This window comes from Ictalurus punctatus, chromosome 20 (genome assembly GCF_001660625.3).
Source record: "Ictalurus punctatus breed USDA103 chromosome 20, Coco_2.0, whole genome shotgun sequence".
In the NCBI taxonomy this organism is placed as follows: Eukaryota; Metazoa; Chordata; class Actinopteri; order Siluriformes; family Ictaluridae; genus Ictalurus; species Ictalurus punctatus.
In genome coordinates this window covers 13,293,301-13,319,106 of record NC_030435.2, presented here as the reverse complement: position 1 = coordinate 13,319,106, position 25,806 = coordinate 13,293,301, and the positions used below count along the sequence as shown (strand labels likewise).

Below are 25,806 nucleotides of genomic sequence, written 5' to 3'. Positions count from 1 at the left end.
TATTTCCCCCCGGAACGAGGTTTATAAGCGGAACTGTATTCAGGGGAACACATTAGGACGTCGGACCAATGGGTACCCAAGCACACACTGCTTTAGGGGTGAGTAAGAAAACTCAGACGCTTTAATACTAACTTTATTTTGAGGCGCTGTTGAAGGAGATTGTAGATTTAGTTTACCAGACACGGAGGAAAAGGGAAGCAGGTCTGAACTCGCGGAAGCGGAGGGAAGTTCATCTGCAGCTGTAACTAGCGACCAGACGGCGGCCGTGTCCCAAATGGGAGCAATTTTAATACGTTAATGGCCAACATAGTGTGCAGAAGGCGTAATTTTATACTATGTGTAGTGCGCTTCTAAAGTAGTGAGGAGATATGAGACTGGCCCCAAGTTGTAAAACATGGTTTCATCACTGGCTAAGGCTGCACATTTAGCCAGAATTTATTCATTTAACTCAAAACAGCGCTGTAGAATGATCGAATCTGATTGGCCTTGATTGCTGGAGGTGGATTATTGGAAACTGTGCATTCAAATATGCTGTGTAATTCTGATAAACTGTGATTCTACATCCCTACTACTACCTAATAAAAGACTTGTTGCCATCATCTCCATTCATACAAGAACATTATTTTTTATTTGTTTGTTTTACTGTTTTTGTATTTTGGGCCAGATTCTACAATGGACATGGAGAACCTGCTTACCAAAATGTGTCCCTGTGAAAGAATTGCCCAAGGTGCCATTAATTCTCCTTCACCGACCACTCTGTTCGTCACAGCTGGTTCCACCCCTGTCCACACCTGCTCAGAGTGTCCAGCGTGGCAGGAGAGAGCTAACCGTGCAGTCTTTGACTGAAATGGGTTTCTCAGAGAGCCAGGCTGAGATGGTGTATGAAGCAGCAGATAAAAACCGCTGCAAGCATGACACGCCAGTGTTGACCGTGCTCTTCGGCCTCGGCTTAAACCCAGGCAGCGTGCTGAAGGTCCTGGAGAAATGTCCTGAGCTGTATTCACTTAAAGAAACCCAGCTACAGCAGCGAGTTATGAATCTAAGGAAACTTGGCCTGCTTGAAGGTGAACAGCTTTTACTTTTATTTACTTCTTTATTTTACTTCATACTAAATGTCTTTCATTTATGGCTATTTAAATAAAAGTCTAATTGATTTGAACTTTTCTTCTTGTTTGTGACTATTATTATTATTACTAATTATTATTGTTGTTGTTATTATTTTATTATTATTGTTACTAGAATTATTACTAGTAGTACTACTACTATTGCTAGAATTATTATTATTACTAGTGTTGTTGTTGTTGTTATTATTGTTATTGTTATTATTATTATTATTGCTAGAATTATTTGTTGTTATTATTATTATTATTATTATTACTAGTAGTATTATAGCAAAAAGTAGTTCATCATAACTGCTCTGTATCAGCTTAAATGAGCTGTTCGGATTGTTTTTTTGTTTGTTTGTTTTACAGCCCATTGAAATTTCAATTCTCGTCATGATCTTGAAAACATCAACAATCCTTTACATGCACAACCCCCAACACAAAGACACAAAGTGCCATTATGGACCTCTCTGACATTTATTTTCGTGGGATTTAGGGATCAAGAGTGCTTCAGCAGGGATCTCTCCAGGTCATGAAGCAATCACAAAACAGCAGATCACATGTGATTAAAGTCATGTGTGAGCATGTCAGTGATGGAGAGATTTTCATGTGCACGCTGCATTATACGGAGCAGCTCTGTTCTGATAGGGCCAGAGAGAGCTCGTTTCTGGGCTGGAAAGATTTTTTTTTTCAGAAGCCTTTTCTAAGGTGACTTTTCTAAAGCACTTTTCAACCATAATGAACTTTCCTTTACTTTCACACTATCCGTTGTTGCCCAGATGAGGATGGGTTCCCTTCTGAGTCTGGTTCCTCTCAAGGTTTCTTCCTCATATCATCTTAGGGAGTTTTTCTTTGCCACCGTCTCCACCGGCTTACTCAATAGGGATAAATTCACACACTTAAAATCTATACCCTGTATTTTTATATTTCTATAAAGCTGCTTTGAGACAATGTCCATTGTTAAATGCGCTATACAAATAAAATTGAATTGACTTGAACTTTTCAAGCTGTACCTTTTTAAATGTACTTTATTCTAATGAAGGATGTTTGTAAATGCGGAGAATTAGAAACATCACTGACGGTTTGAATGTTCATCCTGGTGCCTTATATTTCCAGAGTGCTCCTCTTGTTCTGACATATATTGTTCTGATTTAGCTGGAAAGATATCCACAAACATCTCATTTGTACATGTGCACCCATACATCCCTTCTACAGATACAGTACTGACAGCAGCAGTTGTGTTTAGAACCAACACATAACAGTCATTATGGATACAATGGTTTATCTTTCAGTGACAATTCTGAAATTGGCTCTGGATTTGTGAATAGAAACACAGAATGGCTGACTGAAATTGACTAATAAACCCTGGCCTCTGTTTGTCAGGCAGTTTGCAGAGGGTGATAAGCCACCACCCTCAGATCCTGTCGTTTCCAGTGAAGAGGGTGAGCGCTGTGTCTCGGGTCCTCAGAGAGAAGTGCCAGTTCACCGCTCAGCAGATGGCAGACATCCTCCGAGACTCGCCGCATGTAGTGGAGGAAGAGCCTGCACATCTGGAGTACATGTTTCAGGTAGATCGGGGGGTTTTTCTATATTGTTCCATTCAGCTTTCTGAAATATTGTCATGGCAGGACCAAAAAAAATAAATAAAATCAACAACAACAGTGCATCATGTGTTTGCAGTAGATTTGTTTGTTTCCACCATTTTCAATGCAAAGCTGTCAGGTCAGATTTCTTACAAGATTTCTTGTAAACTGATCAATAAAACCATTTCAAATCACCACAATTATCATCAGCTCACTTATTCACTCCACTTCTGTCTGTCCCTGGCTTTTTATATTAGTTAAGAAGATTTGAACCAGAGAGCCAGACAGCAAACCAGCCAGTGTGGAGCAGACTGAACTTTGTCCTGAATTTTTGTCCTGAATTTCACCCCTCACTTTATTAGCAGATTTTATTGTATCCTGTTTCTCTCTCTCTCTCTCTCTCTCTCTCTCTCTCTCTCTCTCTCTCTCTCTCTCTCTCTCATCGTATTGCAGTATGTATATTTCCGTATGGGCTGTAGCCAGGCTGAGATGGTGAAGGCGAAGCTCTTCAGAGTCTCCCTGGAGGAGCTGCGGTGTCGTCACGGCTTCCTGGAGCGCCGTGGTCTGTACCAAACCCCTGACAAGAAGGGCCAGACGCTTATACTCAACCCGCGCCTCAAAGACTTTCTCAGCGTCTCGGAGGACATTTTTCTCACCTCTGTTGCCAATGCCACCCAGGAAGAGTTTAATGTGTTCCGGAAACTTGTGGCACGAGAGCAGCAGGAAGAGGAGCAAGGTGAAGAGTACAGCAGTGGTGACGACAACGACGATGACGATGATGTCACAGAGACACACGTTTCCTTCAAGAAGAAACCAAATCAGAGAGCCAAGATGCCAGAAAGACACTGATCTCAAACGTAGCTTCACATTTTCTCTGTTTCTATGTAGTACGCCGTATCGATATCAAAATAAATCTCGTTTTATTGTCTTCTTGCATTTTATTGATTGCCTACTGTGGTTTGTTTGTAAACGCTGGAAAAGCAGGAAGTTGACGGGACAAGATCTGTCATAAAACCTTGTTTGTTCAAACAAATCCCCAATGATGCCAAAGCACAATGATAACGCCACCAAACAGTTCCAGTTCTCTTCGTAGGGAAGTTATCCGTGTTAGTTTTCTGAGCTTTGTTTTGAAGTGAGTGACAGTAAATTAGACTTAAAAAAAAAAAAAAACGTTAAAAATAAATAAATAAATAAAACCCCCTGTGTGTAACCATGGAGCGCCCGAGGAGTTCTGAGGTCGCGTGCGCGTTCACGCGCCGGTAATAGCGCTGACGCACTGTTCGGGCGCGCGCCAGCGTGTGTGTAATGTGTGTGTGTGTGTGTGTGTGTAATGTGTGTGTGTAATATGTGTGTGTGTGTAATGTGTTGTGTATTGATTCGCACTTTGATGTGAATGAACGGACGGAATGGATGTGTGAGAAAAAGGTAAGCGAGTGATCGTCATTTCTGTGGAATTGATCTGTGTGTGTGTGTGTGTGTGTGTGTGTGTGTGTGTCGCTTAGCTGAAAGTGACTTAAATCGATAGAACAGACGAGACTTTGACTTAATGGCGCTTTCAGAGGACATCATTTTGACTATGTACACAACAGCATGTGGTGTCCTGAAATCTAATGTTTTTTCAGTGTTGGAAAACAGAACGTCTCTGGAACAACTTGCAAGGATTTACTCTTTTCATTCATAAAGTAGCTCTCCGTCTTCTTTCTAGTTCAGTTATTAAAAAGTTCATGAATTAAAAAAAAAAAAAAACATGCAGGATTAAATGTATCCGTCGTCTGACAAATAACATCCAACAGAAAGAGAAGAAAACTTCTTAATTTGTCATTATGTATGTGTTGTTTAAATAGTAGGTGAATTAATTACATGTAGAATACATGCTTACTAAGACACAGAACACACACACACACACACACTAAAGCCTAAACCAAATATGATTAAAAGATAATTGAAACATTAGGAATGTTAAGAATGCCCTAAACAAAATAACTAAGTGTGTGAAATAGAGAGGAGACAATGAGTCGTGTAAACAAGACACGATGACCTACTGTAATTATTCATAAATGCTTTATATATGTTTTATAATGCGTACAAATGACTTTCATATTACTCTAATATCACTTTACCACTTTCCTTGTTCTTCCCCACTGCCAAAATTTAAAAAGTAAATAAATTAAAATAAAATCCCTGTAGATGTGCCCTACTATTTGTAATAGGTAGGCTTACAGTAAGAAGGCAGTTTGTTAGGCTATAACCTTCAAACCAACACACGTGAGCATCAGCCCACCTTTACGCACACTTTACACCTTTCCATCCGTGTTTGCCGTAATTTGGACTAAGTCTTATCAGAAGCGGATATTCAGAGGGGGGTGAAGAGAGAGGGTTAGTCACTTGACCATGTTCTCCATTATTAAAGTCAATATAGTTGAGATAATGGAAGTCTCTGAAAGATAAGAACATCTCAAGAATACGAATATCTCAAACAACTTACGTTTAAATGTTGAGATCTTGTTATTTATAGCTGCAATATGTCATTTTGTTGTTGTTGTGAAAAATTCGAGCTGTAGATTGAGCTGTTGTGTCAGATAACAGTGTTTGTGTTGTGAAGTCGTGTTATGCCAGACATTGTGAAAAACCAATGCTTTGGTATAGCAGAAGTGTGTAGAGCAGGTGGTAATGCATAATACACTGGTGTAAATCATATTTGAAAAGAAAGGAGAAATAATGTTAATAATTACTGTTAGTCTTGACGCGTAGTAGGGCTGAGTCGATGGATAATGCTTTTGGGAATCTCTCTTCTGGATTCTGGTTTATACGTGATGTCGCAGATTTCTAGCCCAGGTTGCTAAGAACAATACTGTACCAGACTCACAGTATTTACCAATTGTTAATGTAAATAGGTACTTTATGAGGACAGCCAACAGACCCGCACAGTTTTCAGAGTTTAACATAAAGGGCATCTATTCATGCTTTTATACAAAATGCTTTTATGCAAAGAGGCAGGATGCAAAGTGCTTCACACCTTAAAATACCAATACCTCACCCCACCATTGACACGCAAAGCATTAAACAATACTATAAACAAAAAGTTATAAATAAAGAGATTTTTTTTTTAATTAGGTGGTCAATACAGTATTTTTTACGTGGTTTTATCAGGAATTTAAGAAAGAAATGTGCAAAAATTGCAAGTGAGTGGAATGGTGTTCCAGCAGGCCCAACAGTTGTAGCTTGGTGGTGCCCGGATTTGAACTCTTGTGATGAAGCCCAATCTGATTTAATTTTATTTGTATAGCACTTTTAACAATGGACATCATCTCAAAGCAGCTTTACAGAAATATATAAACACAGGATACATTTTATTTTATACGTTTTTTTTTTTTTAATGTGTATATTTATCCCTGATGAGCAAGCCGATGGAGAAGGTGGCAAAGAAAAACTCCCTAAGACGATATGAGGAAGAAACCTTGAGCGGGACCAGACTCAGAAGGGAACCCATCCTCATCTGGGTAACAACAGATAGTGTGAAAGTAAAGAGTGAACCCAGTTGCCCAGTGGAACCCGAGCCCCTACTACATTGAATTTTTTTTCTCCTATCAAGTTGGTGATTCGATTTTTAATGCGTCGGAGCTATGAGGCACTAAGAGGCTAATGTTGCTAACAAGTAATAGCTATACTTTACACTTTAGACACCAAGCATAGTTAAAATGGTCCATTTTGTGCCGTTTCCTTCAGTCCCGGGGCCCTTTAAGTCGCAAGAAAACCCGTGATTTGAAATGAAGAGCTGAAGTAATCAAAGTCTGTATAGTCACTGAAAAAGAAATACCTTCATGCAAATGTTAACTTTCCTTGGTTTTGTCCTTTATCCTGTAGGTACAACCTGAACCTGTTCATCCTGAAGGCACCTGTCTGAAAAGAAGATAGAAATACTTAAAGATGAATTACTCTTTCCTCTCTGATGTGTCTCACAAGTGGTTCCTGGTCATGCAGAGTGAAAGAATGAATTTCCTCCTCATCCCTGCTATTCTCCTCACTACCATCGCTCTGGTTATAAACCCATTACTCCTCTTCTGTATCTTCTGTAGTCCATCTCTCCGACAGGAAACACGCTACCTCCTGCTGGCCAATACACTGCTATCGGACATCCTCTTCCTCAGCTTCAACCTTGCCAACATCTCCTGTAATGCGCTGGACATGGAAATGCACTACATATTCTGTGAGGTCTTAATGGTTGCCACTGTGACTACATACTGCTCCTCGGTGTTAACTGTCACGCTGATGGTCATTGACACGTTTATGGCCGTGCGTTGGCCACTGCGCTACAATGAAATCCTGCCTCTGTCACGAGTAAAGAAGATAGTCGGATTGGTGTGGGTGATAGCCGTGATGTATCCAGTCTCACTGGTGGTGGTGATGGCAGTCACAAAACGGGGTAACCCAGAGAACCTGAAGGTGTGTCTGGTGCTGCTCACTCTAGGGACCCTGGAAGAAGACATCAAGGTCGGTCTGCATATCTACTTCAGCGTGTGGGTGATTTTCTGCACTGTGCTCATCCTCTACTGCTACATCCGTCTCTACATGGTCACCAGGAGCTCTGGGATATGGCGCAGTCGCTACTCACGAGCCCGGATGACTTTGCTAGCACACGCTGTGATGTTGCTAACATACTTCGCACCCGGTTTGGTGTTTACAGTGGAGCTGGCACAGTTTGAGGAGTTATCTAAACATCTGCACCTGACTGTGTGGATCAATGTGGCGAATATGGCTGTGCTGATGGTTGTGCCACGTGCTTTCGCCCCGTACATGTATGGCTTGCGTTACCGTGAGGTCTATGAGACGGTTCAGCTGATGCTGTGGAAAAGATGCCTCAGCCAGCGCACCAACAGTTCACCAACACCAACCGGCCCTTAAGCTAAATAATTACACAAAAAACCTAACATGGCCAAACATGAATGGAATCTTCCAGGGTGCAAATTAGTGCAGTGGTATTCTTGCCTTGCTAATTTCTAGTGTTATATAAAGAAATCTAACCAAAAGTGATTATGTGGCATTGAATGAGAATTTGAAAACCAGTTAGCGTTATCTATGATTGCTAACAGACTGTTTGCCTGAAAGCTTTACACTTACCTTTATTTACTACAGTGCCTCTTTTTTACCATCATGGTAGCACCTCCGTCCATTCATATTGTTGTTAAGAACCGCTGGTTTAAACCAGGCTTATTCAAAATATACTCATACCAAACGTCCTTTCAACACACTTAGCCCTGTTTCACTTTATAATATACAGTACAGTTGTAGAAGAGTAATGATGTATAAACCCCACTATCAGGTGTAACCCAGGACGGGTTCCCCTTTGAGTCTGGTTCCTCTCAAGGTTTCTTTCTCATGTTGTGTCTGGGAGTTTTCCTTGCCACTGTTGCTTCTGGCTTGCTCATTAGGAATCTAAATCTATTTCTGTAAAGCTTCTTTGTGACAATATCTACTGTTAAAAGTGCTATACAAATTTAAAAAATAATTTAGTAAATAGCAGTATAAGAATAATTAACATTTTCATAAACTGATCACATCTGCCCACTGGAAATGTCCTTAACAGGTTAGCTTGATGTAGTACAGGCACACACATGCTTCTCTGAGTACAGTAGGGTGCAGATCACGAGCAATAATAAACCCACAGAACAGGACTACTATGATGATCATTGTAATGTTACCTGTTTTGAGTACATAATATGCTATTCGTTGGCTTAATTTCACTTTTATTTGCATTAACATGATTGCTTTTACATGAGGAAGCTTTTGTACGCTTCCTATTAAATAACATATTTTAAACAGCTTCGTAGTAAACATATAATTGACGTGTCATTAAATCCCAGTCCAACAAAGCTGTATTGTAAAAACATTTCCTATTTGTTCTCAATTACTTTTTTTTTTTTTTTTAATAAAGGATTGTCAACACGCTTTAGTTTATGTACAGAAGTAGATTAAATTATACAACAGGCCTAGTTATGGCTAAGCAATCTGCTATCTGTTGTTATATCTCCATGTAGTGAGAGAGCTCACTCTGCTCCATTTACCTGCAAAGTGATGTTTACCCTCATCTCCACCTCCATGGAAACATGACCAAAACCGTTCAATATCACCTGGCTCACGCGCTTGCCGTCATTCTGCAGTGAGGAGAAGCGCGAACTGCCAGTGCTGAACGCTTGCTTACGCAGATTGAAGTAGTAATGGAAGCTCTTCTGCAGGGGCAAACAGAGAGGCTCTTCGTGGATGCGGAGGATTTCATACTATCTCTTTTGTGTACATTTGGGGACTGGTACAACAGCTCGGGGCAGGCAGAGCATCTCAGAAGCCAGTTTGCCCTGACTAACACCTCTCGTACTGCAATGGAGTTGTTTGTTGAAGAGTGGCAGGTTTTTCTTCCTCCTCGGCATATAAGGGTATTCCAGATCTGCCCCATCCTAGGATTTCTGGCTGTATTTTTAACCACACCAATCGTCCTGGCCCGGATCCTGTCCCGAGCTCACTTGCGGCAGCAGACTCTCTACCTTCTCCTGGCCAATGCCTTGCTTAGTGACCTACTCTTTGTGGCTCTTTACATGCTAACCACCTGTTTGAATACAGCCACTGTGCTGATGTCAGACTTGGCCTGTGCTGCCTTGCTCTTCCTGATGGGCATCTTTTACAGCGGTGGGCTCTTCAGCGCCACTGCCATAGTGCTGGACACTTCCTTGGCTATATTAGCCCCGTTACGATATGCAATGCTGTGGCCGGTCTCCAGAACCTATGCAGTCGTCTCCGCTATCTGGACCGTTGCTATCTTCTTCCCTGCCGCATCTGTGGGTCTCTTCCTGTGGTACCATACGGTGAGCCCCTGCGCCCAACACATCTGCTCTCTGCCTCTGGTCCTAGTGCTAACTGTTAGCCACTCGAAGCCCCTCCAGGTGTGCATGCTGCTAACTGTCACCGCCGTCATAATCACCCTGCTGCTGGTGGTCTCTGGTTATGTGGTACTGTACTGTCATACCAGCAAGTCCGGAGTGTGGAGAGGAGAGCGGTCATCCCGGGCTAAAGGAACATTTCTTGTTCACTATCTCCACCTGTTCCTGTCTGTGTGTCCCATGCTGTTACTGGTCATCGAGTTGCTGCTGTACAGCTACAGCAGTAAGCTACATCCCAGTACAGGCCTCTGGGTCTCGCTGGTGCTGTGCAACATCCTGCTGGTTTTACCCAAAGCCCTGGCACCCTACCTGTACGGGCTCAGGTACAGGGACCTGCGTGAGGCTCTGCTGGATTTCTTTAGGCTGAATCGACCTAGGGCCATCACACCTGTGATGTGATTGCTAAATCATTTTTATGGGAATTGTGTAAAGGGGTTCAATTGACCATTTAAGTTTCCTTAGACTTACCCTGCTAAAGATATCAACTGCTGTCCTAATTCTGATAAAAGATTAACTTAGGTAATCATTGGCTATGTTTAAAAAAGCAATATTTGTGCACTGCCCCAGTACTGTATCCCATTCCTTGTAGAAGTATGCAGTATATACTATACAGTGTCATTTGGTAAACAGTATTAAACATTCATGTGACTACCAATTAGTCAAATTCACCCATGGGTGCAGTTTTTCAGTTTTCTCAGAATTAGATACCATGTTTTGTGTGTGTTTTTTTTTTGTTGTTGTTGTTTTTAATTAGATACATGATAATGGTGCAGTTCCACAACACCGGTTTTGGGTGTTAGCTCTGCCTGTTTTTAGCATGCCTTCCTTTATCTATATGTGCCAATCCATTACAATTCTGAAAATAATCCGTCAATAAGTATATGTGTCGTGTGTTTTTTCAAATTCTAAATTATGCATATTGAAATTCAAGGTTTATTATCACATGTGCATTCGTAGCAGGCACAAAGTGCAATGAAATGAAATGCAGTTACTCCAAAACCTACAACATCTATACAGATGAACTATTAACTATAACTATTAACATTGTTGTGGATAGTTGTTGGTTAGCGTTATCTTGTTCACGTAGGCAATAAATATACTGGCACTATAATAGTTTCAAGTGTCTAATTGCTGCCACTGTTTCTTCTCTTGACTAGTTTGTCACTTTTTTTTAGGAACTGGCTGTGCACTTGGAACATGGGTTGTACATCACCTGTGTTTTTTTTTTTTTTTTTTTTTTGCATACATGAATATTCAAATTGTTCACATGTTGTGTACTAGATACTGCTTTTGAACAGGGTATGAATTATATACATAGTTTACATAGTACTACAGACTCTATAGTACTAAGGTACAGTACTACAGACTGATGACAGTTTAAAAGAATACTGGTGTCTCTGTTGTTCTGTAGTTGGCATTTTACTCTCATGGTCCACTTGTCCACTTAGAGGATAGAGTCACTGCATATAAGTTATTCTTAGCATTCATCGTATAATCCTACGAAGAAACATTTCTATCCTGATGGGATGACAGTGTGGTCTTCGCAGTCGGTACATCTCAACCCAACTGATCACCTACGTGAGATTTTAGACCGACTTTAGATTTTAGACTGTTCTGGAAGCTTGTGGTGGCCCAATATCTTACTAAGACATATGGCTTTGATAGTTTTTCCTTTCATATGTGTGTATGTCCCTAGAGAAAATAAAAATGTGAACTGGCTGCAGGACCACATGGACTGGTTTAAGGTTAGGTGGTTTACATGTCGCTAGTTTCCACCATTAATGACATGCTAATATGTATGAAATATGTTTCCTGTACTGGATCAGCAATTATGAATTAGTTTGTTACTGAAGGATGTGTTTATGAATATGCAGTGTTTCTGAAGAGCGGAGTGGCGTTTTTGTTGTTGTTCTTCTTTTTATTGACACAAAATTCTGTGATCCTTCCCTGCAGAGGTTTTATGCCTCTTAAGTTGTATTTTATGCCTTTTTTCACATGACTTTGTAATTTTACTTATATGATTATATGATTCTGGGCAAAATTAACCATTATTACTAAACTGATTAATATTCTTATCCTGGGAAGCATGTTGCAAATATTCATAATATGCTCCTTTCAACACACTTAGTACTGTGTGATGTATATTATATATAGTTGTAAGAGGTCATGATTTATAATTCCACTATCAGGTGTCACATAAAACAAAACGGGTTCCCTTCAGAGTATGGTTCCTCTCAACATTTCTTCCTCATGTCCTTTTAGGGAGTTTTCCTTGCCACTGTCACCTCTGGTTTGCTCATTAGGGAACTAAATCTACATGTGGATTTCTTCAAACCTGCTTAGTTACTGTCTACTATTAGACTGAAAATTAAATAAAAATAACATAGAACTAAATAGAAATCAGCAACATGATAGGCAAATTTCTTAAAGAGAGTAATCAGAAGGATCTAAAAGTTGGGGCATCTACAGTGGGGGAAATAAGTTGTTTTTATTTTTTTATTTATTTTTTTTTCCTGTAAATATATTTCCAATGAGGTTATTCACATGAAATTTTCACCAGACATCAGTATTAACTCAAGAAATCTGGAAATATAAAGAATTCACAACATTAAAGTCCATAAATAGTTATGTGTAATAAAGTGGAATGACATGGGAAAAAAGTATTGAACACGCTAACTGAAATTTTTTTTAATATTTAGTGGAGTAATCATACAATAATTCAGGAGATTTAAAATAAAATAAATTTAAAAAACACCAACAGAGGGCGATAGTGGCTTATGATACAAGATGTTGACGATAAACTAAATTACAGTAATGATGAAGTGAGGTTGATTTCAGTGAGAACATTTAACATATACAGACACAATGTGGGAAGCTTAATCTGTCACTGTCAAAATAGCTGAGAGTTGTAACCCTCACTCTCCCACTGAGTAGCTGTCAAACATGCTATTCACTCAGAAGAAGCGAGAGTAAAATGTGGAATTATAACAGTCTAGTTTTCCAAGGTACTGCATACAACTGCGTCCAAGCTTGTGACCAAGCACTGATATAACAAATAGCATAAGAGACCCAGAACCTGTTGGATAAGATAGTGAAGGCTTAAATGTTCCTGCAAATGTGTACCATGTTGCCTGTCAAATATCACTGTCAAATATACTGTGGCTTTAGTGATTATAATATGAAAACTTAATGAAAATGTATTGAACAAGACAAATGTTGATGGCAGGCCTGCCCACCAGAGACCAAGGCTTGCCAAGTTTGCTAAGTAGTAACTCAGTCATTATACAGTTTAAAATGGTTTTAATAGTTCTCATTTATACTATTTTCTCTAACCCCTTCACACGAAACTGCAGCCTCTACAGATTTAACTTGGCCAGTCTATAAATACAATTCGTACATAAGCAGTTAAAAAATAAATAAATAAATAAACAACAACAGAATAAGTCAAATATAAAGCTTAAATTTGAGAAAATTTCCTCCAAATCCATCTTCATTTTTTTTTTCTTTCTTATTATAAAGTGGCATCTTCTCTATAGGTCTGTGTATAGTTTGACATGTGATGACTGAGTCATGTATTTTACCTTAACCTTATACTTGTAGTGTAAAAATACAAAAGAGACAAACTTTGGACACCAAATATATTTGGCTGATGATTGCATTTGGTTTACAGTTGCTAGTGAAACTTAAAGGGAATTTGAAATGCCTGGCAGGTGGCAGCAGAGACCCACCATCAGTTTCCAGGGCTCTGCTTTTTCCCCATTTGTTATCAAGTAACACTGAATGTTTGACCAACTGTTCAGGCAAACGAACTGTTGACAAAGTTTTTGAGAACATGTGAGTACTAGTCTTGGTCAATATCAGGATTATTAATGTTTTACTAATCAACAGCCTACTATATGATGTCATACATTTCATCCATATATAAACAGTAAATATTAGTGTTACTAGTGATCTGCTTTTTAAAGCAATTGAGGTACTACTTAAGCAAAATCCAATATTGTCACTTGTATAGAAATGACTTGAATTAATGCTCAATAATTAAACATTAATAATTGAACTAATTACTTAAAAAGTTTTAATAATGTAAGTGTAATTATACAAGTATTACAATTCAATTATTATTCAAACTACAATTTAAGACAGTGGCTTAGGTTACAGTGCTGTGAAAAAGTATTCGCCTGATTTCTTCTGTTTTTGTATATATCTCATTCTAAACAGTTTTTATATCATCAAACAAAATACAACATAAAACAAAGGGAACCTGAGTAAACACAATTCAGTTTTTATTTATTTATTTTCATTGAAGCAAATATATATATATATATATATATATATATATATATATATATATATATATATATATATATATATATATATATATATATATCCAACACCTATCACCAATGTGAAAAACTAATTGCCCCCTTAAACTTAAAATCTGGTTTTGCCACCTTTAGCAGCAATAACTGCAACCAAACGCTTCTGATAACTGGAGATCAGTCTTTCACTTACTTCTAGCACTAGGACTTACTCCTATGCTTTGGATCATTGTCTTGCTGCATAATCCAGCTGCACTTGAGTTTCAATTTACAGACTGAAGACCGGACATTCTCCTTTAGGATTTTCTGGTAGAGAGCAGAATTGATGTTTTCCTCAATTATTGCAAGTTGCCCAGGCCCTGAAACAGCAAACCATCCCCATACCATCACACTTCCACCACCATGCTTGACTGTAGTTATGATTTTCTTTTTGTGGAATTCGGTGTTTGATTTTCACCAGATGTAATGGGACCCCTGTCTGCCTAACAGTTCCACTTTCGACTCATCAGTCCACAGAACATTCTCCCAAAAGGTTTGAGGATCATCAAGGTGTGTTTTGGCAAAATTCAGAAGAGGCTTAATGTTCTTCTGGGTCAGCAGTGGTTTTCACCTCGCCACTCTTCCATGGATACCATTTTTGCCCAGTGCCTTTCTGATAGTGGTGTCATGAACAGTGACCTTTATTGAAGCTGTAGGTCCTTTGATGTTGTCCTTGGCTCTTTTGTGACTTACTGGATGAGTCGTTCCTGTGCTCTTGTAGGAATTTTGGAAGGTCGGCCATTTCCGGGAAGGTTCACTACTGTGCAGAGTTTTTCCATTTGGAGATATTGGCTCTCACTGTGGTTCTATGGAGTCCCAGAGCCTTTGAAATAGCTTTGTAACCCTTCCCATACTGTGTTACTGGATAAGACCTTTTAACCAGCTTCATGATGTTGAAAAAGTTCTATTTAAGTGTTGATTTAATTGAACAGGGTTTTCAGTAATCAGGCCTGGTTGTGTCTAGTCCTGCTGAATGCCATTATGAATGCAGTTTCATAGAGTTGGGGATTATTAACTATGGGGGCAAGTACATTTTCACACAGGCCCAGTTGGTAGCTATTGGATAACTTTTCTGCTTCAATAAATAACTATCTTTTTTTTTTTTTAAACTGTATTTTGTGTTTACTCGGGTTGCCGTTGTTTTTTTATCTTAGATTTTGTTTTCATTTCTGAAAGAATTTAGTATGAGATCTACACAAAAACAGCACTGTACACGAGTGGAAAGTTCATGACTAAAACTCTCTAATGGCTCTAATTAATAATTATGACTGTAAAGTTGACTGTGTCATTTTGAGTAGGATTGTTTTTTTAAATTAATTTCTGCTCTGATCATGAGGAGGTCACTGGCTGCAAAAAGTTTGAGAACTTGTGTGCCAAGCTACTTCACTTATTATATTGCCTACAATGTAGACCAACTGCGTCCTCAGTCTTTTACATACATGTTTCGTCTGCTTATTGAAAACACATGCAGGGAAGTTGTATGAACTGAGGGTCAGAAATCTTCACCATGCGGCGTGTTTTGCTGCTGCGGCAGGAAGCGCCGGAAGTAAACACAACTGTAACCTTAACTACACGCGCGGTGACTTTGCTGTAAATCAATGACGTGTTTAATGTTTGGCGGATGGAGGGCTTCTAATCACGATTCTCAACAGGTGACTACTTTTAATCACGACCCCGACGAAATATCCGCATGGTTTTCAACACACGAGTCAAAATGAGTTCAAGTTCCATCCAGCCGGAGCCGTCTTTGTGAGACCGCCTCCCGCCAGGCGGTCCCTGTTTTGTTTGCAAACAAAGCCAGTCACATTGGCGGCCTCGCCGAAAAGAATTGTGGGTAACGTTGTTCTTGTGCAGTGTTCAGCACTCCTAGCTGTTGCTCTGTAAAACTACATTTCCCACCGTCGCGGCTTCCTACAGCTGACCGTTGAGAGATTTTTTTTTATTTAAATAAATAATTTGACACAAAAACTGACCACAACAGACTCCTTTGTATCAACGCTGGTGGAAGATATGACGCGGGAAGTTTGGCAAAGATATACATTTTGTACTATTCCGCCAAATGAAACAAACTAGTTAACGGCTGGCTAACTCAGTTATGCTTCTCCTGTCTTCTGCCATATGGACACACTGTCTTTGTTCCTTTTGTTCGTATAATTGTTAACGTAGGAACTTTGTTCTTTCTTTTGTTCAAGGTAAGTTCAACAGCTCAGTTAGTTTTCGATCTAAATCTGTCTCTCTGATGTATTTAAATATAATATCTATGTTTACGTTTTAAGCGCAATAGCTCTTTGTTATGCTTAGTTCAATAGCGCCAGTGTTTCTCAACAGGTGTGGGAAATTTTATAACCGCATCGTGAAGTAGCAGGATAATAATAATGACGTTTTTGGGTAAACATTCATTTTAATTGGTTGACATCTTTTGACTTTAGCTTACTAAGCAGTGTAGTGAAATGACAGTCCAATTATCCTGATATTTCTATCATTTAACTCTTTATTTGACTGTCTACTGGTACAGTCTATTAGCAGGGATTCAGTTGTGCAGCATTCAGAAAGCATTAAAAGTTGGTGGCGTTTGATTTCGAGTGGAAGGAGAAGTACAGAAGGACACAGCAGGATCTGTGCTCTCTGCCTTCCTCTTTCTCAGCAATATAATTAGCAAGCCTTTTGTGTTGATGTGCGTTTCTTGGTCACTGGTAGAATACAACGTCCTTGAAACGTGAACACACACACACACACACACACACACACACACACACACACACACACACACACTGTGCATATGGAGTTAATGTAAATCTGGGAATTCACGACACTGAGTTAGTTAAAGCTTAATCATTTGAATCTCCTTGGACAATACTAGGACTGTTAAGTTTTTATAGTCGATTAATAAAGTGAGTGGAGATTTTTATTTATTTATCATGTTATCTAACCTATTGTATGATGACAATTGAAATGTAATCTATTTATTGAGTATACCGTGATTTTATTAGTGGATATTTAACCACTGTTTATTACCATGTTCAGGGTAATAAATCGTGAACATTCCGATATGAGATGGCTTAATACATATGTTATGATCACATTATCACTCTAGCATCATGTTTATTGGTGTAGTTATTTGTACAGTCACACAGGCATAGTCATCTTCAGTTTGCAATCTGTTTTTTTTTGTTTGTTTTTTTTAAGGTGCGCTCGGATATATCTAATGCTCCGTCACGATTATTAATTATTACTTAACACTGCATGTTCAAAAAAAAAAAAAAAACCCACAACAACCCAAGGAGAACATTTTTAAATAAGGTTGTGCAATGTGCTCAATTCTCCCTCAGAATGATATATTATGCAATGTTTGCGTGCGCATGTGTGTTACTGCGCTGAACTGAGAGAGGTGTTTTTTTGTAGTGATGCAATAAGATGGGTATCACATTGGGTTCTCTTTATTCATGACCTTGATAATATGTACAGTTGCTCAACCACGAGAGCTTAAAGCACCGAGTTCAAATATTGTTACAGTGATATGCTGAGGCTTAATGATGTCTGTAGTATGCAGTTCCTTTGAGTTTAGAATTCAAAAATACAGTGTTTCGATCACAAACACAGATACTGTTATCTATTTCTGAGACTATTTGCATCGGCGTTAGTGTTTCTGTGATTCCCAACGTTAGCAGTGTAGTGAGTTTAGTGTGTTATGTACTCTTTCCCAGCTCTAACACTGTTCAACTCTCAGGTGAGTAGTGAAGTGACTTTGTGAAAAGAATACTTGATGCATGACACTAACGTAAGGAAATGACTTCAGCGTCTTGGATTGGATGTCAGAGGTCTTATTTGGAAAGACTCGTCATGTTGGCGCAGTGGTCGAATGTTATTTTAGCATTGGATCATTTCGAAATCACATTAAACAATTGACTGTTTCATCCAAATTGGCAACGTAATGTTAATGCAGAATAGTCATACTTGCGGGAAAAGCTTTGATATAAGACTGTGCAGGTATTTTAGTTGTGTTGGGCTCATTCTATGAAATGTGTACAATGTACCATTTAGAACTCCTAGGCATTGGCAAATGTAGATTTGCTTTTTATGTGCATTTTAGATTTAAAACGAAACTTTATGAACATTTTTGTTTAATATGTTTTATGTTTAAGGTTTGGAGGCTCGTGTGCTTAATGAATGTATACGTTTTGTAATTCTCATTTCTTAGATGATATTTAATTATTATTTATAAGCCATCATCATCATTGCTCTGAAATATTGGTATCAGAATGGAGGGGGGCGACGACAGGAAAACCCCCAGATTGATCAACCAGTACTTAGTAAAGTTATGTCAGGTATAGGACATTGACTGATCTTGTTAGGATATTGATGTACTTTATCACTACACAGGTTTTTGTCAGTGATTGATCTGTAGTAGCCTCAGACCGCAGTCATGGTGTTGATCCTGGGACGCCGTGTGAACCGCGAGGATCCGGCAGTCGTGTGCGACTTGCCTGCTGTGAAGCGCAAAGTCTTCGAGATGGACCCCAAGAATGTGGACGACAGCATGGACTTCTCATCAGGCTCGTCACATGCTGAGAGTGTGCTGCACATCTTTGACGAGTTTCGCACAAGTCGGCTGTTCACAGATGTTGTGATTGGTGTGCAGGGGCGAGAGTTTCCCTGCCATCGCGCCATGCTCTCTGCTTGCAGCAGCTACTTCAGGGCCATGTTCTGCAATGACCACCGTGAGAGCCGGCAGACTGTGGTGGAGATCAGTGGTGTCCAGGCGGACGCCATGGAAGTCTTGTTGCAGTATGTCTACACGGGCCGTGCCACAATTACCACGCAAAATGTGCAGTATCTCTTTGAGACATCCAGCCTCTTCCAGATTGGAGCCCTGAGGGACGCCTGCGCCAAATTCCTTGAGGACCAGCTGGATCCATGTAACTGCCTCGGCATGCAGCGCTTCGCCGAGGTGCATTCACTCAAGCAGCTGGCTGGACGCTGTCGAGGCTATGCGCTGCAGTATTTTCCAGAGGTGGCACAGCATGAGGAGTTCCTGGACTTGCGCAAGGAGGAGCTGGAGGATTATATAGCGAGCGAGGAGCTGTGCGTGAGCAGGGAAGAGGTGGTGTTTGAAGCTGTCATGAGGTGGGTCTACCACAGCGTGGAGTACCGTCGGCCAATGCTGAAGGAGCTGCTCCAGCACGTCCGGCTGCCACTACTGCACCCCAATTACTTTGTACAGACGGTGAGTAACATCACTAAAGCTACCATATATTACTAGTTTCAACTGTCGTGTACAGTAATATTCCTATTCCAGTGTCTTATGTCCGTAGTGTCTAGAGGTTGATCGATTGACCGGTTTGGCTGATTAATCAGCACTGATAACCGATTGCTCGAACTATCGGTCATCTACAAAAATCCACACCCGGTTTTCCCGATTGCGTCCGTTGCGTGAGCGGCTGAGAAGGGTTTATAGCAGGGTCATTATAGCTATATATATATATATATATATATATACTATAGCTGTGTATAGCTGTACAGCGGTGTCATTATACAGTACAAGAGCGGCCTCTAGAGGCAAAATAAAAACCATCACTAATTTTGTTGTGTTATTTGAAGTGTTTTTTTTTTTTCATTCATTTTGGGTGTCTTTATTTTTTTATTTGCTATTTGGAGTGTTACTTTTTGGTTCAGTTGGGATGTAGCTTTTATTAATTTTAATATTTAATAGTTAATATATATTAATAGTTCTATATTTATTTCATTTTAAAAAGTTAAGTGCATGTTAAATTTTCATTCAGTATCAATTTTAAAATCTATTGATTGATTAATCGGTTATCGGCAGGTACCTTCCAACTTAGTTACGGGTATCGGTAAAATCCACTCAGTGGATCGGTCGACCTCTAGTAGTGTCTAACATCCCTATGATCATGTTATAATGTTCCTGGCACATTGTCTCATTTTCCCATTTCAGTGTATAAATATCTTTTTAAAGTGTACTCTCATTGGACTCAAAAGGGAACTCATCCTCTGCTCAACATACAGTTGTAACAGAAGGCAAAAAGTACTGTGTGTGTTGAAAGGATGTTCAGTATACGGATATTGTTAGTAAGCACAGGACAGCCTTTATGATTACAGCAGCAGTTCTTGTGTTCAAATCTACAGTATCCAAGGGAGAATATTCACTGAAGCAAGGCTAATCTTTTTATATTAGATTTCCCTGCTATGGCATCTAATATGCATCCTCTCTATGATGTGTAGTGTATTATACAGGCTCTAAAGGATCTCTAAAATGTCTAATGTCCACTGTATAATGTTCATCAGAAAAGCTATTGTGCCTGTTAGAGTGACTGCTATAACTGTTATAATGTTCTCATACATTATATCATGGCTCCTATTTTAATGTGTAGTAATGACCTATTTACAGTGTATAATGTCCCTGGTACAGCATCTGATGCCTGCTCATAATCTATGATGTCCCGTATACGATGTATAAGGGACGCGATTTTGATTCCCACATTACAGTAGTTAATGACACTATTGCAATTATTTGCTAGAATTTCTAATGTCACTTTTAATGTCCATGGTGTAGTGTCTGATGTTCCTGTCACAATGTGCAATGTCTCTGTGGAAGGTGGAGGGAGATAAGCTGATCCAGAACGCTCCTGAGTGTTACCAACTGCTGCATGAGGCCCGGCGCTACCATGTGCTTGGCAACGAGATGATGTCACCTCGGACCCGCCCACGCAGGTACCCGTACGGATACATAAACACTGAAGAGAAAGTAGTCATGTTTACTCTTGATTGTGTTATTGTACAACAATTTTAGAACATTGGTTAAAAAAAGCTGCTGCAAACCCTAACATGAAACATTACAGTTGAGATCATAAGTCTACATACACCTTGCAGAATCTGCAAAATGTTAATAGTTTAAAAAAAAAAAAAAAAAACGAATTAGAGGGCTCATAAAAATTGCATTTTTAAAAAAAAAATTTATTTAGTGTAAATTGTCATTATTTTGTTTAAAGATTTTATTTTTTTTCCATTTAGTACTGCCCTTCAGAAGCTACGTAAGAAATTTACATGTTTCCCAGAAGACAAAATAACATCAATTTTCACCAAACATCCTGATCAAAAGTTTATACCCCCCTGGCTCCTAATGTATCGTGTTGCCTTCTTGTGCATCAGTGAATGTTTGCACCTTTTGTAATAGTTGTGTACGAGTCCCTCAGTTTTCCTCAGTGTGAAAAGATGGATCTCAACATCATATAGTCACGGTTGGAAATAGGTCAAATATGCAAAAGATGCTGGAAAAGCAAAGAATGTGCACGACCTAGAGGATTTTTCTGAAGAACAGTGGGCAGTTTAACTGCTCAGGACAAACAGGGACTCATGAACAACTATCACAAAACATAAACACAGTTGTGGATCATCCAGGTAACAACACATAGTAGCGTATTTAAACTTTTGAACCGGTTCATTTGTGTAAATTCAGTTATTATTGTGTCTTGTGGACTATATGTAAACATCTGTTATGTGAAATATAATCAATAGCAGTACCAAATAATACAGTTTTGTGAGTCCTCTTATTATTATTTTTTTTAAAATTATTAACATTTTGCAGATTCTGCAAGGCGTATGTAAACTTTTGACCTCATCTGTATGAATTCTTAAGATGAGGTGTATAATGTGTAGCAGATCGTATCAGTGAGTTTTGTTTCCTGTAGAGACGTTCTCACACACACATGCACACACATACACAAACTTTCTGCTGAATCAAACCCAAACCACGCATGATCAGATTTAATCATGTTACCCTGGTTACATTGTTGTTCAGCTCCACTTACAAGCCCCATAAGGAAACATTGGTTCCCTTCTTTTTTGTTACATCTAGTAGAGATTCCAGAACAAATTGGAGAACAACTACTTCCCTAAAGCACAACAACCCATAACAATGGGTGTTGGGAGTGCTTAGTTGTTTACAAGGAAGTCATTTAAACGGCATCAGTAACACATAATACATTTAGGGAAGAAATGCTTAGTTTGTTTTTGCTCTTTTTTGTAAAACTGCCTTTTACTGCATTAAATGCTGCAAAAGGTTGTTGTGTTTCACAAAAAAGTACACCTGTTTGACTTGGAACGGGAAATTGTTGTACCATGACTTCTTATCTTAAACATGCGTGGAAGATTAGCTGCTGCTCAGGTGGCAGCTAAGGGGGATTCTCCTATCTAAACAACTGTCCTCTGTGACTCAGAACATTTTCCATTAGTCTTAACGATACACTTGGCTCACACGTTTACAGTCTGACAGTCTCTCTGTCTCTAATGCAGGTCAACGGGTTTTTCCGAGGTGATCGTGGTGGTTGGAGGCTGTGAGAGGGCAGGAGGCTTTAACCTGCCTTACACAGATTGTTATGACCCTGTTATGGGTGAGTGGAAGTCACTGGCGAAGCACCCTGAGTTCACCAAGTCGGAGTATGGAGTGTGTGCCCTGCGCAACGACATCCTGGTCTCAGGTGAGCTTGCTGTCTGACGCACTCTCAGTGGGTGTGCTTCCATGTTCAATATGATGCTGTATGGAGTTTTGGGTGTAGTGACCTTCCATGATAATCAGCTTTGTGTAGTATTTTGATATGGTGTAGCAGGTAGTGTTGCCACCTCACAGCTCCTGGGTCCCTGGGTTTGATCGTGAGTTCATGGTTCTGCCCCTCTGTTCCATCCAGGATACGTTCACACCTCACACACAGTGTTCCCAGGATAGACTCCAGAGCTGCATTCGGGTCTGTAGCCTGACCATGATGAAGCTTGGTTATGGCCTTTTTAATCAGCATTTTATTTTATGTACAGTGCTATAAAAAGTATTTGCCCCATCCTGATTTCTTCTGTTTTTGTGTATATCACATATTGAATAGTTTTAGATCTTCAAACGAAATAGAACATAAAACAAAGGCAACAATACACACTGTATAATTTTATTGAAGCAAAAAAAAAAAAATCCAACACCTATCACCAATGAAAAAATTAATTGCCCCCTTAAAATCTGGTTGTGCCACCTTTAGCTGCAACAACTGCAACCAAACACTTCTAATAATTGGAGATCAGTCTCTCACTTACTTCTAGGACTAGGACTTACTCCTATGCATTGGATCATTGTCTTGCTACATAAATAGCTTTTTGCCCTTGAGTTTCAATTTATGGACTGAAGACTGGACATTCTCCTTTAGGATTTTCTGGTAAAGAGCAGAATTGATGTTTCGCTCAGTTATTGCAATTTGCCCAGGCCCTGAAGCAACAATGCATCCCCACACCATCACACTTCCACCACCATGCTTGAGTATAGAACTGTTGTGCCCTGAGTTCCCTGGTATAGACTCCAGGCACTCTGCGGCCCTGTGTAGGATACAGAGATGGATGGATGAGTTCTGCACTAAGGGTCAGATATTCTCTGTTCTTTCACTGAAACAAAAAGATCCTTGGACTTTGAGGATTGGGCTCTCTGTTTAGGTGTTTTTGTATGTAAGTGGTACATCCTCTGGATCCAAAAAAGGGCATTGCATTGGAGGAGTCAAAGGTCATTCACAAAAACAGCGTAGATTACTCTTATTGTCTGTGTATAAAAAAGAAAATTCGCCACCAGACCTAATGCTGTGTGGCCTGGTCACAGTTTGTGTAGCTTTGCTTTAACTTGTAACAGTCAAATTAATTCTTAAATTGTATCAGTCAAATGAATCACTACGCTTTTAGAACTTCTGTATGGATATTCAAAGGTTTCTTCCTTATTCCATCTCTCTGAGTTTTTTCTCTGGCTTGCTGATTAGGGATCTAGAGCAAGCTCATATTTCTGTAAAGCAGATTTGAATTTAATGTAATGTTGTCTGTATGTTCCCTCTGCACTGAAAAGAGATGTCAACAAGGAAGTGCCATTACGAAGCAAAACATAACCACTTCAGAATTTATTATTTATTGCCAGGACCTAATCACTAATGGGTACATTTGAAATGAATTATTTGACTTTTTGTTCCTTCCTTCAGCAGTGTTAGTTTACAAGGATGTCACAATTTCATGAAACAGCCTTTCATCTTTTTCATCATATAAACCTCTGCCATCAAATCAAGCCATCAAAACACACAGATCTGCTCGTGAGTTTGATTCACCAGAATTTTTCAGAAGCAGTTAATTTGCAGGCATTTCTTTTCACAGGGAGGCTTATATTTCTTTAGCATGTTGACACAGCGGAATTTCAGGCACGTGCAGAAACAGTTCATGGAAAAAAGGAAACACAACATCTGTTTCTGTGAGATCAGGAAAGAGCTGCCTGGAAATATTCCCTCTTGGATAGACCTGGGTTCTTAGTGGACTAGAGGCAGGCTGGAGTTAACTCTGATTGGCTGTTCATGGGGTCACTGGAGGTTTGGGGGACGTGGGGTGGGTTTGAGTTCCAGGCCTCCGCCAGCAGCATTGGAAGTTTCCTTTGTAAAAGTGCTTGGCTCAGGGCATAAATTCAGGCCAGGAGTCTCACACTCATCCAGGCCACCCCATATATCCACAACAAATATTGAAACCACTGACAACCCTATTTTTTCTTTCTTAAATTCAATTTATTACACACAGCATGGTCATCCTATAAAAACATAAACAAGAAACCTAGAGGTAGTGAAGCAGTCCCAATTTATATCATCGTACATAGGTATGCCAAGCATTTAACAAACACCAGAAGTGCAAGGCTGCCAGTAACTCTCTACTTTTCACTCACAAAAGTACATTAAATTCATAAGAGAGGTAAACAAAATACCTAATAATAAAAAAAATGTTTTTTTTTGTTGCCATTTTTCATGTACCTGTCACTTCTTTACCAAGTCTACTGCTATAAACAGAACTGTCTCCACATTGGTGGAAAATGAAACCTGTTTAACCTCACTGTAATTTGTGAGCACAGAATCCAAATTTCTTTTAGTTCAAATTAAAGTATCACATTAGGGCAGTGTTTCCTTGGGCGGGGTTGTAGGTTGGGTTAGACTTAATAGATTTAACCATACTATATTTCATACAAATATATTAAAGCATATTTAATTTATCTTATTATACCTCTACCTGTCATCTCCGGTTGACCCTGAAGTGTGAGCACTGCACAGATCTCTTGCCAGGTTGACTCTCTCCACCTTATTGTGAAAAATAGGAGAAAAAGGTTGTTGTTTTCAACCTCACATATGGGCAGACGTAATTTTCTAAAGTGCCTAAATATCTGTTAGCGCAATACTAACTACATCAGGACAATATCTATTTAGAAAAATCCTAATATTGAACATGATATTACCTTTTATGAGTCATGGCTTGAAAACATGGTTTTTGTTGTTGTTGTTGTTTGCCTTAGCTGTATATATAATTTCAACATTTAAAATAATACCATCTGGAGGTCACGATTAAGCAAAAGGGATTTTTGCTTTTTGAATTAATTAAATGCTCTCATGGATATTGAACAATTGCAAACACAATACAGGTTTATCAAAAAAAAAAAAAATCATCTTTGTTAAATATAGGTGTGCAACTATTATTGGCAACCCTATGAATTCATATGTGAAAAATATATTTTAAGTATATTCCCATTGATATTTTACATTTTTTAGTAGGTCAAATTATCTTATTCATTCATAACAATGAGTAAGACCAAGGAATGTAGTGGTGATGTGCTGCAAAAGGTTGTTGAGTTTCACAAAAAAGTACACCTGTTTGACTTGGAACGGGAAATTGTTGAACCATGACTTCCTGTTTCACAGGCGTATAAATATGAGGTAACATATAGGCCAACTTCCCTTAGTCATTCATAACAGTGGATAAGAACAAGGAATATAGCTGT

The 25,806-nt window shown here is 39.2% G+C and overlaps 5 protein-coding genes across 6 annotated transcripts in view; all 5 read left to right on the top strand.

Annotated features, from left to right (window-relative positions):
- Positions 1–98, top strand: part of pask (PAS domain containing serine/threonine kinase) — a 32,471-nt gene extending 32,373 nt beyond the window's left edge. The window contains exon 21 of the transcript XR_001815841.3: positions 20–98. The gene's annotated coding sequence lies outside the window, so the exon portion shown is untranslated. The remainder of the gene's footprint in view (positions 1–19) is intronic.
- Positions 20–3,627, top strand: mterf4 (mitochondrial transcription termination factor 4). The gene is made up of 4 exons (XM_017496259.2): positions 20–98; positions 665–1,064; positions 2,487–2,671; positions 3,140–3,627. Exons 1-4 carry the CDS (start codon positions 69–71, stop codon positions 3,533–3,535), a joined length of 1,011 nt encoding a protein of 336 aa, XP_017351748.2. The 5' UTR covers positions 20–68; the 3' UTR covers positions 3,536–3,627.
- A 133-nt stretch (positions 3,628–3,760) lies between these two features.
- Positions 3,761–7,590, top strand: LOC108280824 (probable G-protein coupled receptor 148). The gene is made up of 2 exons (XM_017496258.3): positions 3,761–4,111; positions 6,551–7,590. The coding sequence occupies exon 2, from the start codon at positions 6,614–6,616 to the stop codon at positions 7,586–7,588; it is 975 nt and encodes a 324-aa protein (XP_017351747.1). The 5' UTR covers positions 3,761–4,111; positions 6,551–6,613; the 3' UTR covers positions 7,589–7,590.
- A 1,299-nt stretch (positions 7,591–8,889) lies between these two features.
- Positions 8,890–10,849, top strand: LOC108280822 (probable G-protein coupled receptor 148). Its single transcript, XM_017496254.3, has one exon. It carries the CDS (start codon positions 8,902–8,904, stop codon positions 10,012–10,014), a length of 1,113 nt encoding a protein of 370 aa, XP_017351743.1. The 5' UTR covers positions 8,890–8,901; the 3' UTR covers positions 10,015–10,849.
- Positions 10,850–15,922: 5,073 nt separating this feature from the next.
- klhl24a (kelch-like family member 24a) overlaps positions 15,923–25,806 on the top strand; it is a 46,319-nt gene continuing 36,435 nt past the window's right edge. The window contains exons 1-4 of one of the 2 annotated variants that reach the window (XM_017496138.3): positions 15,923–16,165; positions 18,354–19,197; positions 20,587–20,702; positions 22,284–22,468. In XM_017496138.3, the coding sequence (XP_017351627.1) occupies positions 18,397–19,197; positions 20,587–20,702; positions 22,284–22,468 (1,102 nt within the window). In that variant the 5' untranslated portion in view covers positions 15,923–16,165; positions 18,354–18,396. Of the gene's footprint in view, positions 16,166–16,712; positions 16,865–18,353; positions 19,198–20,586; positions 20,703–22,283; positions 22,469–25,806 lie in introns of those variants that run through there. The other variant, XM_053673539.1, reaches the window with a different exon arrangement.

Bases quoted from the DNA above. Each gene is read 5' to 3' on its own strand.
- mterf4 (XM_017496259.2), top strand. From the start codon at position 69: ATGGGTACCCAAGCACACACTGCTTTAGGG. The intron at 99-664 runs GTGAGTAAGAAA...ATTTTGGGCCAG, and splicing joins AAGCACACACTGCTTTAGGG to ATTCTACAATGGACATGGAG. The intron at 2,672-3,139 runs GTAGATCGGGGG...ATCGTATTGCAG, and splicing joins ATCTGGAGTACATGTTTCAG to TATGTATATTTCCGTATGGG.
- LOC108280824 (XM_017496258.3), top strand. From the start codon at position 6,614: ATGAATTACTCTTTCCTCTCTGATGTGTCTCACAAGTGGTTCCTGGTC.
- LOC108280822 (XM_017496254.3), top strand. From the start codon at position 8,902: ATGGAAGCTCTTCTGCAGGGGCAAACAGAGAGGCTCTTCGTGGATGCG.